The following is an 11,771-nucleotide window of genomic DNA, read 5'->3' as shown; positions in this document are numbered from 1 at the left end:
CTAGTACAGATATATTAGTCAATTACTATAAGCATAACCCTCTAGTCCAACCTGCTGCAATAACAGTCTGAACAATATACCACCCGGCTTCAACTACTCTTGCTTCTCACACTCTGCACCGCAATCTGACACAACTGCAAGACCGAGTCTCCCCCCAGAATCTTCACGACAGGAACCTCAGCGCCCAGCTCTCGCACAAACCACGTCCGTATCTCCACCGCGACAAGAGAGTCAATACCGAACTCAACGAGTGGCTGTTTCGGACTTTCTCCAACAGACCCCGGCGGCAGCTGCAAAATAGACTCCAACTTGGTCGAGAAAGCCCCCACGATAACCGCCACGGCATCCTCTTCGCTCTGCGCCTCTATCGCTAGCTTCCGGACGTCTCCTAATTTCCCTACCATCTGCTGCTGCTTACTTCCTAGCTTAGTGTAAGGAACGAAATGCCCAAACCGTGGATTCCCTAGCCACACGACAGGCTGGTTCGGGGCCAGAGGCACGGTAGGAGGTTGAACGCCCATAATGATATTGTAAGATCCAGCACCAGGCCTCCCTCCCCGAATCGCCTGAGCAAATGCATGATGCACATCCGTCTCAGATAAAGGCATCGACCGCAGTGTATTGAACTGCCGCTGCATCATGCTACTGGAATTACGCGCCACATAACCCACGTCCCCGACATACCCAATGTGAATTATAGAGGCTGCGTCACCGCGGCCACGGCGCTGTTCCACCAGTGCTTCCATGTAGAGATTGGCGCAGTTGTAGTTTGCCTGTCCGGCATTGCCGACGATTGCAGCGGCTGACGAGAGCAGGATGAAGAAGTCGAGTTTCGTATCTGTATCTGTATTCCTGAACACGGCATCGAGGTTCTCGGAGCCGTCGACCTTGGGCGCGAGTGTATCATTTAGCTGGTCAATGTCCATATCGATGAATAGAGAGTCTGATAGGACCATGGCCGCGTTGCAGACACCGGCGACTGGGGGCATTGTCTGTCGGATCTTGTGAATAACCTCCTCCACTGACTCCTTTTTGGTCACGTCCATGGCAATAACTTGCACTCTGGCTTCCTGGTGATGAGCATCCTCGAGGAGAGAAGTGTTTATTTGCGGATTTCGACTGGTGATTACTATATACTTTGCACCGTTACGCAGCATCCAGCGGCAGATTGAGAGTCCCAAGCCTCCAGCGGCGCCTACCATGAGATACGTCCGGTTGGAATAGAAGAGATTCTGCGTTGAAAGAGGCGGAATTGTGACTTCGAGCAGCCCAGATTCGTGCTGCTGCCAGTCAGTCACGTATTGTCTGTTGAGCAGGCGAAGGTCTGTTCCTGCTAACTGAGCTGCAGGGATAATATCGCTTTCGTCTTGGGAAACGCCTTTGGCAGTGTTATATGCATCTCCAAGTAGTGTTGAAATGTTTACCTGGTCGCCCTGGAGGATCTGCTTCAGGAGCTGGCTGTCAAAATGCCACCGCGGGCAAGTGGGTGGAAGACACGACTGGACCTGGCTCGCAGCCGAACTATCTGGCGTGCAGTCCACGTACAGCTTGACATCTGTAGGGATGATACGCCTGATATCACGCTTCGATGTCAAAGGATGGATCTTGATCCAATCAGCCGGTCCATTAGGATTCGATGTCACGAAGTAAGCTTGTGCTTCAGCGCGCATCAAATCAGTAGTAATTAGAGAAGCTATTGCTGACGGAGGCTCATACACCAGGACTCTCGATACGGGTCCTGCAATCAGGGACAGTGCTCTAGAGAGTAAACAGGTGGTGATTGCTTTGATCGTGCTCACATCAGTATCGTTGTCAACAGGAAATATATCAGATAACCCTAACTGCACTGAAGAGTTGTATTTCGAGATGCCAATCACAGATATACCATTCCGAGTCCCATAAATGAGATACAGTCCATCGCCTTGATTATCTGGAATATGCACAGCGTATTTTACCAAGATAGAAGTGCAACTCGTGGTCATCTCAGTGCCAGCCTGCAGAGTCATCTTGGACGCGCCTGGAACCGCCTTGACGATAGTGTCTGTTGAATCCACTAGCTTCTTCATAGGCCGGGTCGATGCAATGTACACCTCGTTCAGACTGCTGTCCATAATGATCCGCGGAATCAGGACCTGACCGGTGGCAAGAAGCGTAACTTCAGACTCCTGCTTCCAAAATTGCTGGTCTCTATCACTCGCCACGTCATTCTCGCTCAGTTCGTGCAGTCTCAGCAAACCCTCAACCAAGTATCGAGCTGCCACCGGGTCATTTATGCCCGTCTCAAGACTGACAACCTGTGTTCGCAGCTGCGGTATCTCATTTTCAAGGACGCGTGCGATACCTGGGAACATGGCGGCTCGAGGGGTCTGGTCTGCGGGCTTCACCCAAATTAGGACACGGGCGTTTATTAACATATTTTGCAGCAAGGCTAGTCGTCGCGCTGTCATATTAAATAGTGGCTAGTCTAGCTCGTGTAGACAGATTATCTCCGTGTTTGACTCAACCGAATCGAGCGCATCAAGGTTAGGAATGATATGCAAAGACCGATGCCATGGCTCTGGAAGAAACTTTTGAATCTGGCCAACAATATCCGATGTTGCCAGCTTTCCCCCTCCTATCAACAACACAGGAGGCCCTTCTAGAGGAGGTTCAACCAGCGGATTCTGCAAACGAAGGAATGTCCTATCCACTGCTTGACTAACGATCAAGGACAAGGTATGCTTATCCTCATCAGCAACATCATGGACAACTGTATCAGCGCCTGAGAGTCCTGTCTGCCGCAGGAGTCTATCCCAGTCCGCGCATGAGACTGTCGGATTCAGTCTTCGATTCTCCTCCTCGCCGAGCCACAGTCCACTCAAGCCGCCGAAACTAACCAGGATGCGAAGAGAGTGGGTATTTGTGACTTCGAACAGCAGGAGGTATCCCCCAGGACGGAGCAACGACCGGATATTTTGCAGAGTGTGTTCCAGATTGCGAGTGGCGTGGAGGACATTGGCTGAGATGATCACGTCGTATGAGTGTGGCGTGAAGCCCTGGCTCAACGGGTCTTTTTCAATGTCGAGGACTTTGAATACCATTTGATCGAGGGAGTGTGCGAACCGTTCTCTTGCACCGGGGAAAAAGCCAGTGGAGATGTCTGTGTATGTGTATGTCTCGTATGCGGACTGGATGGCTTCCAGGACACTCCAGGTCTATTCACACCATTAACATCAGTCAGGTTATAAGAGATATAATAACATACCGTAGCACCCGTCCCAGCACCTATCTCCAGAATAGTACACCGCGGGAATTTAAACGAGATCTGCTGCATCGCGCGAGCAAGACATTGGTTAACCTTGATGAAGCCACCGTTCTCCATATAAAACCGACTCAGCAGATCATCCTGCTTCAAGATTTCCAGCATGTGCATCTCCCCCCGGACTACTCTTGCAAGACTCTGGCCTGAAGCTTTTAGCATCTCCAGCTCCACTTCATTCGGACTCTCCGCGTGCAGTCGGTCCATGGTTTCCGGTGTATCTTCTAACCACTCTTGCTTCATGATCTGGTGTTGGCCCTTTCGCGTAAGCTCCAGGTGCTTGTCGAATGCCTCCAGCATGCGCTGATGATACCACGAGATATTTTCCCTGTCAATATCAACCTCCACTAGCCGTCTAGCATAAAACAGCGCCATCCGCTCTGCAGTTTCACTCAAGCGTAAGAGCTGCTCTGGCACAATATCATCATCACAAACTAACTTTGCAGCCTCAATACCCTGTACAATATCAACCCCCCAAGCTGTTTTCGAGAAAACAGGCCTGTCATGCGAGACATCCAGCTCCCCAACTATCCGAACTTCCAATCCCTCAAGCTGGAGGAATTCACGCCCATCCGCTGGATTATAGATACTAATATCCCCAGTTACAGCTGCCGCAGTCTGCTGGACGATCCATGTTTCGAATTCAGCCCGTATATCTCCACCTCTGGCTGGATTTAGTCTAGATCCATCAACGCGCACACGCTCTATATACGACGGCAGGAGAGCAGACGAGACCTGGCCGGTATTCGGGTGCGTTCGCGCGAGGAGCAGCACTTGGAATGCGACGTCGAGGAGGGCCGGATGCACCAGGTACTCGTCATCGCCGAATGAATTAGCAGGCCAGACTCCGGTGGCGGTGGAGAAGTCTAGGCACCGCTGGCAGGTATCTATGCTGCGGAAGAGGCCGGAATATGTAAGGCCGATGTGGTGGAATAGGGCGTAGATGTCGTCGGTGTTGAGGGGGGTTAGGTCTGTAGGATGAGGTTCTTTTGGAGGTAGGATGCTGCATTCTCTATTTGATTTTGAGGGTCGACGGAGATGGAGAGTGAGGTTGCCGGTGCAGGTGTGTATCATGGTTCCAGATACTTCATCCGGGCAGACGTAGTATGAGAACTGTGCCTTGATAATCTGGACATCACCCTCTGATGCAGATGATTCCAGCATAACAGTAAAGAGCGTCTCAACCCCAGCCTTGTCATCCGGTACAACCACAGGCCGCAGAATATTCACCTTCTCAACCTCGCTCAGTTCCAGCTGTCTCTTCTGCATTGCTGCAAGATACCGACCCGCCTCCAGCGCAATAGAGACATACGCTGCCCCAGGAAGTAGAATATCACCCAGTACTTCATGCCCACTGAGCCAGGGCAATTCATTCCGTCTGAGGACATTGCGCCAGCGAAGTTCTCGGCTGTTATCATCTGATGTACGCCGGCCTAGTAATTCATGTGGCTTGTCTCTGTCTGTGCGGAATCGGCGAGATATGCGCGACTCCCGCCAGAAGACGCGGTCGTGGTCCCAGGAATACGTTGGCAGGTCTTTTATTAACACAGGGGTTTTGGTCCGTGTATTCTGCAGGGTCCTATCCGAAAACGCCTGGTAGAATCCATGTAGGTCTATGGATGATGGGCACTGCACCCATACACCCGCAACAGTATCGCTCAATGCCTCGATGTCATTCTCCCCACGCTTCAACGTCCCGGTGTAATAAGGAGCAGCGCCTGTTTCTTTGAAGATTTGCCCCGTCGGTCCCTTAAGGGCGGGATGGGGACCGACTTCAATAGCCAGGTCGAATGGCCCATGTTGTAGGGCTAAGGCAATGGCGCGAGAGAAGAGCACCGGTTGGACCATGTTATCCACCCAGTATGGTCCGCGAAGCGCGCTCAAGTCTTGTTCTAGGAGTTTATTTCTGTGTACACTCGAGTGCCATACCGGTGTTCCGGGTTGCTGGACATGTATTTTACACGCCAGCAACGAGTCCAAGTACGCCTGCGCACAGGGCAGCATATGCTGCGAATGGTAGGCCGTATCGACCTTGAGCTGTCTCACAAATATACCATTCGTCTCGAGGCATTCCTTCGCTTGTAAGATAACTTCAAGATCGCCAGAGATAGTCACGCTCTGTGGCGCATTAACCGCCGCGACCTGAATACGGCCTCCGAATTCAGGACGCGTGCAAAATTCCAACGCATCGTCATTCGACATCCCCGCTGCGATCATACCCCCTTTCTCACCATTTGGGCCCTGCGCATGCCGGGCGTGGAACCCGCGGTAGTATGCTATCTGCATTGCTCCTTCAAGGGTGATAATGCCGCTGGCGTACGCAGCGGCAATTTCACCAGATGAGTGGCCAACGACGTGATCGAATTTAATTCCTGCAGCTGTTAATAGGTTAACAAGGCTGATCTGGACAGCGGTGCATAGGGTCTGTGAGATAGCGGCTGAATCAATGTTTGTGCTACTGCCCAGCTCAGTAGCTAGTGAGCAACTCGGGATAGAAGTGGGTAAAGCCTGTAACACTGCTTCGCAGGCTTTTATACCCTGACGGAAAAGAGGGCAGTGGAGGAATAGTTCACGGCCCATAGCTGGCCATTGCGCGCCTTGGCCTGTGAAGATTCCTAGAATGTTAGGGCTCTGATTTATCAGCTGTGGTTCGTATCTATCACGCGAGACGTAGTGTTCCATTTTATTTAAAATGGAATCTCGTGATATACCAGAAAAAGAAGCTCGTATTCGGTGCGTAGAGCGGCGCGAGTACAGAATCCAGCTGAGATCGCGGAGATTTATATCAGGATTGTGCCGCAGGTGCTGTATATATGCCTTGATAGTACGCAGCAACGATGGACCAGACCGAGCTGAGAAGAATAAGAATATCGGACCCAGGAGCTCTAGATTATGTTCGTTATTGATACTCTCGTAGCTTTCGATAATTGCGTGGGCGTTGGTCCCCCCGAATCCGAAACTATTCACACTCGCTCGCAGCGTAGGTTGCTCTGGCCATACCAGGGGCACTTTGGTAATCTGTAACGGACCATAATATGGTTCAATTTCCGGGTTCAGCTCGTCGAAGAGGAGGTTCGGAGGGATAGTATTGTGCTTTATAGCAAGTATAGCCTTCAGTACCCCCGCCAATCCCGCACAGCCCTCCAAATGCCCAATGACGGTTTTTATAGAACCGACATGAATCACATTCGACCTGTTCGAGACGGAAGCATCAATGAATGCCTCGCTGATGGCGCGCGCCTCCACAGGATCCCCAACAGTCGTCCCAGTCCCATGGCACTCCACAAACTGCGGCGCATCCCTAACCGGATCCAACCCAGCACGACGATACGTCTGCCGGATTAGATCCCTCTGCGCCACCGCCGAAGGCACCGTAAGCCCAGCCGTCTGGCCATCCGAGTTAACCCCCGTTCCCCGGATCAAAGCATCAATGTGATCGCCATCCTCAAGGGCACGACTGAGCGGTTTAAGGAGCAGCACTGCAGCGCCCTCGCCGCGCACATACCCATCCGCAGCAGCATCCCACATCCGACACCGCGCGTCTGGCGAGAGCATGTGGAGTTTCGACTCGAGGATGTATCGGCTCGGGTCCAGGATTAGATTGACGCCTGCGACGAGTGCGGTTTCGCAGTCTCCGATGTGTAGAGCGTTTGCTGCATGGTGCAGGGCTACTAATGAGCTCGAGCAGGCGGTGTCGATCGTCTCGGATGGGCCGTGGAGGTCGAATGCGTAGGATATCCGGTTGGATATTATACTGCTTGCTGTACCCGTTGCGGCGTATGTGGTGACTGTTTCCATATCCCTGCGCTGGATGGCGGACCAGTCGTCTGTCATGCACCCGACATACACGCCCGTTTGGGAGCCTTTTATCTGATGGAGAGTAAGACCGGCAGCTTCGAATGCTTCGTACGCGGTTTCTAGTAGGAGTCGTTGTTGAGGATCCATGCTCGCTGCCTCGACGGGGCTGATGCCGAAGAAGGAGGCGTCGAAGAGGCTGATGTCTTCGTCTAGGAGGTAGGATTTGTTGATGACGTCTGTTGACCCGTGGGTGTCTCCATTCTCGTGGAAGAAGCGCTGCAGGTTCAGTCGGTGGTCGAAGTCCTTCAGGACGTCCCGGGGGTGAAGCAGCAGCTCCCACAGTTTTGCAGGCGTATTGGACTGTCCTGGCAATCGGCATGCCGAGCCGATTACGGCGATTGGTTCTTTCATCTTGTTTATCCAGTTCAGATTAAACTGGCAGCAGGATCTCAGGTGAGAGTTCAGTCTGTCAACCGCGGGGTAAAACAGTCAGCTGTTGAGACATTATAAGCGAAACCAGTCCCATTGGCTGGACTGGCTGTAGCTGACTGCAGTTTGAGTATATTATTGAGGATAATCTTTCTACAGAGAGTATATAGATTTAATATAATCTGACTTAATAAACAGACTAGGTACACCTCTTCATCCCACAAGCACAAACATCCCTCGCAAACTGCTCCTCCTCAGGCACCTTGTCATGCAACTGCTGCCTCCTCTGCGCCGGCCAAATCTCCTCTCCCTTCTTCACCTCTCTATCCCAATGCTCCCTCAACTCCCTCTGCACCAGCTCCTTGAAATACAACACCCCGCTCTCCCTCGCCCCATGCAACGGCCCATGCACATAAACCCCGGAATTCAAATTCCTCTGCACCCCGTTACACAAGTCATAATCCTCCAGCTCAATCCCCTCGAAGAACGCAGCGGCGCGGTCAAACGCTTCCCCGGGGGAAGTTGGGTTGCGGAAGACCTGGTATTCTGTTGTAACTGTTGTTGCGGAAGTTGGGACGACGCGCATGATGAAGAAGTACGGCGTCGACAGGTTCACCGACGTGTTGGGGAAATTATACGTGAAGGCGCCGTTGCCGAAGTACTCAAAGTCCGCGGGCTTGATGTCGTCGCGGTTTGGGGGTGAGTGCTCGAAGCGGCCTGAGTGTGGCGTTACGGTGTATCGCTCCAGATTGGTGATTTTGGTGATTCCAGGGTGGCTTGCTTTGCAGTGGTAGCACTATTTCTGTTAGTATATGAATATAACAAGGTAGATTAGGGCTGGGGGTACCTCGTTGTAGTTCTCTCCCACGACTTTCCAGTTGTATTTCCCGTTTGTGGTCCAGGTACGGTGGTAAACATAGTCGTCCAGATTAAAGTCGTCTAGTCTGGGCTGCTCGTCTGTGCCTCCATTCAGCTTATCCCAGGGGATAGGAGTCTCAGCTGCATCAAGGTTCACCCAGACGAAGCCGATCTTGTCGACGTGGGTATGGATCTTGAAGAGACTATACTCCGCCGCATCAAAGTCCTGGAGGTCATCAAACTTGGGCGCTTTGGTTAGTTTTCCATCGAGGTTATACGACCAGCCTAGCCATTAGCTTTAATAAACCCTATGAAGGAGGAGAAAAAGTACCGTGATATCCACAAGACAGAATCGACCTCTTCCCCTCATCCGGGGCGTCCTTGTCAATGAGCGGGTACGCGCGGTGGCGACAGACATTATGGAATGCCTGGATGGTACCCTCCTTGTTCTTGATGAGGAGGAAGTCGAACCCTGCGATCTCGAAGCGGAGGTAGCTTCCGGCTTCTGGGAGGCGCAGACGGTGCGTGGTGAGCAGCCAGTGCTTGGAGAAGATTGCGCGGCGCTCGAATTCGTAGAACAGGGGCTCTGTATACCATGAGGCTGGGAGGTTGCCTTCCAAGATGGGCTTGCCGCTGTTTTTGTTGGTGAATTTATTGTGAATTGCTCCGAGCATAGTGAAGTAGATAAAATTGATTCTTGATAGAAGGAGAGTGCGTTAGACTATATATTATATATTCATCTACCCTCAGTCCATCAACATCAATCTAGAAACCCATCGCGAAGTTGCCCTACTTGGATGTCTATCTCCCTGTAGATAACCTTAACGATGAGGCTTGGCTTCTTTCTAGGGTTAGACCGGTAATTGTAGCTTCAATTACCAACTCCAACTGCAGCATCGGCAGCTGTTCCGATCATTGTTGGAGCAATCTCCAATCAGGGCTGCATCGCGATCGCTGCCCTAATCCGGTAATCCCGACTTACCTTATTAACAGTCCAACCTTGGTTACCCCTCATAGTTCTGTCAGTTTCAGTTGTCAGTCAGTTGTAGTCAGAATGTCAACCTCCCCCGACGGCATCTACGAACCAGGCATCATCGACCCCGGCCTCCCCAGCAACTCCCCCACACAGCCATTCTGGCTCTCCCAGCCCTCCAAGATACACAACCTGCAATCACCATGGCCCAACCAAGCCGACATCATCATCATCGGCTCGGGAATAACAGCAGCAAGCCTCACCCGCACACTCTACACCCACAAGCCAAACCTGCACATCGCCATCCTCGAAGCCCGCGCCCTCTGCTCCGGCGCAACAGGGCGCAACGGCGGACACTGCAAAGTCATGAGCCCGGGCGTCTGGTTCGAGCGACAGCACGCATACGGCACGGCCGAGGCACTGCGCGTTATGCGCTTTGAACATGCCCATCTTGGTGAGCTGGCTCAGTGTGTCAAGGAGAATGAGATCCAGTGTGATCTGCGCCTGCACGAGGGCGTGGATGTCTACCACGACCAACATACTTTTCGCCGTGCTGTGCGCGCACTCGAGGACATGCGCAGGTATGCACCAGACCTCGCGGAGAAATACACCGTGTACACCAGTAAAGCAGACCTCGAGGCCCGACACTGCCCCGTGGAAAGCATCGGCGCGATCAGTATGCCTTCGGGCTCAATGTGGCCGTATAAATTCGTAACGGGACTATTCGAAAAATACCTCCACGACCACAATTTCACCATCCAAACCAACACCGTCGTCACAGACATACTCGAAACCCCAGACTATGGGATAGTGAAAACAACCAGAGGCGAAATCAAAGCACCAATCATCATCCACGCCACAAACGCCTGGATGAGCCATCTCGTCCCCGAACTGCAACCGTTTGTCTCGCCGGTCCGCGCAAATGTCCAGCGCCACGTCCCAGACTCGAGTATCCGCGTCGACAACTCCCTCTGGCTGCGCTACGCAGAGCACGACTATGATTACATGGTGCAGCGCCCAGACGGGGCATTCATAATCGGGCGCGCAAACACAGGGCGGCGGGCCACAAGCGACGACGGGGATATGGACGTCTTACCCCAAACTCATCTACGTACTGTTGTGCCTGCGCTGTTTGACTTCAAGTCTGCCAATGTGCGAGTCACGCATGCCTGGAGTGGGTGTGTTGCGTTTACGCAGGACGGGAACCCGTTTGTTGGGAAGTGGCCGGGGGAGAGGAGGCATCAGTGGGTTTGTGGTGCGTATCAGGGGATTGGCATGGTGAGGGCGTTTAGATCGGCTCAGGCGCTGGCTCGGATGGTTCTGGGCCTGGATGTGGGGGAGTTTCCGCGGTCGATGGTTATAACCACGGACAGGCTGAGGAGGTTGGATTTGTCGGTTAGGGCTAAGCTGTAACGTTTGACCTTGCTGTATTGATCGTTCCTATGGTTGAGTTGCTAAGAAATACTACTTCGCTCTCTCCATATATCTTCCCATCCAGGATAAAACGGACTCTCAGCCAACGTCTCCTCCTCCCAATCCCTCTCTACAACCCCCCTCTCAACCTGCTCCCCCTTCCACGCCTCCAACGCCCCCAACACAACCCCCAGCAAATGCCTATGCACCTTCGGCTCCGTAATCACCCTCTTCCCCTCGGTAACCTGCTTATACAACAACGCAGGGACATAAGGCTCCGCACGCAGTTCCGTCATAGGCGTGAAAACCGCCTTGAAATTAAACACAATTGCCCCGGACAGCGGCAGGCGGCGGAGTGTCTGCCAGTCGACGCGGAGATAGCACTGCTCAATTGAGATGGATTTGGTCTCAGAGTGTCGTGTTCCGCCGTTGAGGGCGTATTCTGCGGGCGTCACGAAGAGCGGTTTCCAGTCTTCGATGAACCAGGCGCCTCGTTGGATGGGGGTGTGTGTGGGGAGTTTGGCGAAGAACCTATATATATATCTATTAGCTTGTTGATTTATTCTGGTAAGAAGTGGGGACGTACTTGTCCATGGATCTGGCCATCTTATCATAGTCGTTTACTTCAGCGTGGATATCCCGCAGCGGTTTCCCGAAATGCGTACCAAACGTCCAGCCGATGGACGAGCAGATATATCCCGCCCGGAGATAATAAAGACCGTCCTCTGGATTGCGCATCATAATTGCAAAGTCCTCGGGGATATTCTCAAACAGCACATGGAGCGGATGGGTAGCGGTAATATCCGTCTTTGTGTTCAGAAGTCTATTGACGAACACGGTATTGGACTCTTCCAGCGCAAACTGGCGCACTAGCAGTCCCCCTATCCTGCATGCCGTCGTACCTCCCCGCCACGTTTGCTACGGTCAATTACTCGTGCGTTGTCTTTGTAGGGTTTATTTCTGTTGCGTCGTTGTGGTATTGTGTTTGGGGATATAAGGGCT

The 11,771-nt window shown here is 52.5% G+C and overlaps 4 protein-coding genes across 4 annotated transcripts; 1 reads left to right on the top strand and 3 right to left on the bottom strand.

Moving 5' to 3' along the window:
- Positions 1-89: 89 nt before the first annotated feature.
- Positions 90-2,351, bottom strand: ASPVEDRAFT_24220 (beta-ketoacyl reductase; the record flags this gene model as incomplete). The annotated part of the gene is made up of 1 exon (XM_040809637.1): positions 90-2,351. The coding sequence occupies one exon, from the start codon at positions 2,349-2,351 to the stop codon at positions 90-92; it is 2,262 nt and encodes a 753-aa protein (XP_040663012.1).
- A 108-nt stretch (positions 2,352-2,459) lies between these two features.
- ASPVEDRAFT_78976 (uncharacterized protein) lies at positions 2,460-7,507 on the bottom strand (the record flags this gene model as incomplete). Its single annotated transcript, XM_040816632.1, has 2 exons — positions 2,460-3,194; positions 3,245-7,507. 2 exons carry the CDS (start codon positions 7,505-7,507, stop codon positions 2,460-2,462), a joined length of 4,998 nt encoding a protein of 1,665 aa, XP_040663011.1.
- A 217-nt stretch (positions 7,508-7,724) lies between these two features.
- On the bottom strand, positions 7,725-9,057 carry ASPVEDRAFT_119772 (aromatic ring-hydroxylating oxygenase subunit alpha; the record flags this gene model as incomplete). The annotated part of the gene is made up of 3 exons (XM_040805734.1): positions 7,725-8,321; positions 8,373-8,668; positions 8,715-9,057. The coding sequence occupies 3 exons, from the start codon at positions 9,055-9,057 to the stop codon at positions 7,725-7,727; spliced, it is 1,236 nt and encodes a 411-aa protein (XP_040663010.1).
- A 380-nt stretch (positions 9,058-9,437) lies between these two features.
- Positions 9,438-10,769, top strand: ASPVEDRAFT_78974 (NAD(P)/FAD-dependent oxidoreductase; the record flags this gene model as incomplete). Its single annotated transcript, XM_040816630.1, has 1 exon — positions 9,438-10,769. One exon carries the CDS (start codon positions 9,438-9,440, stop codon positions 10,767-10,769), a length of 1,332 nt encoding a protein of 443 aa, XP_040663009.1.
- Between the last annotated feature and the right edge of the window lie 1,002 nt (positions 10,770-11,771).

The sequence above is a fragment of the Aspergillus versicolor genome, assembly GCF_001890125.1.
Source record: "Aspergillus versicolor CBS 583.65 unplaced genomic scaffold ASPVEscaffold_1, whole genome shotgun sequence".
In the NCBI taxonomy this organism is placed as follows: Eukaryota; Fungi; Ascomycota; class Eurotiomycetes; order Eurotiales; family Aspergillaceae; genus Aspergillus; species Aspergillus versicolor.
The sequence above is the reverse complement of the archived record's forward strand: the minus strand, read 5'-3'. Positions and strand labels throughout refer to the sequence as shown.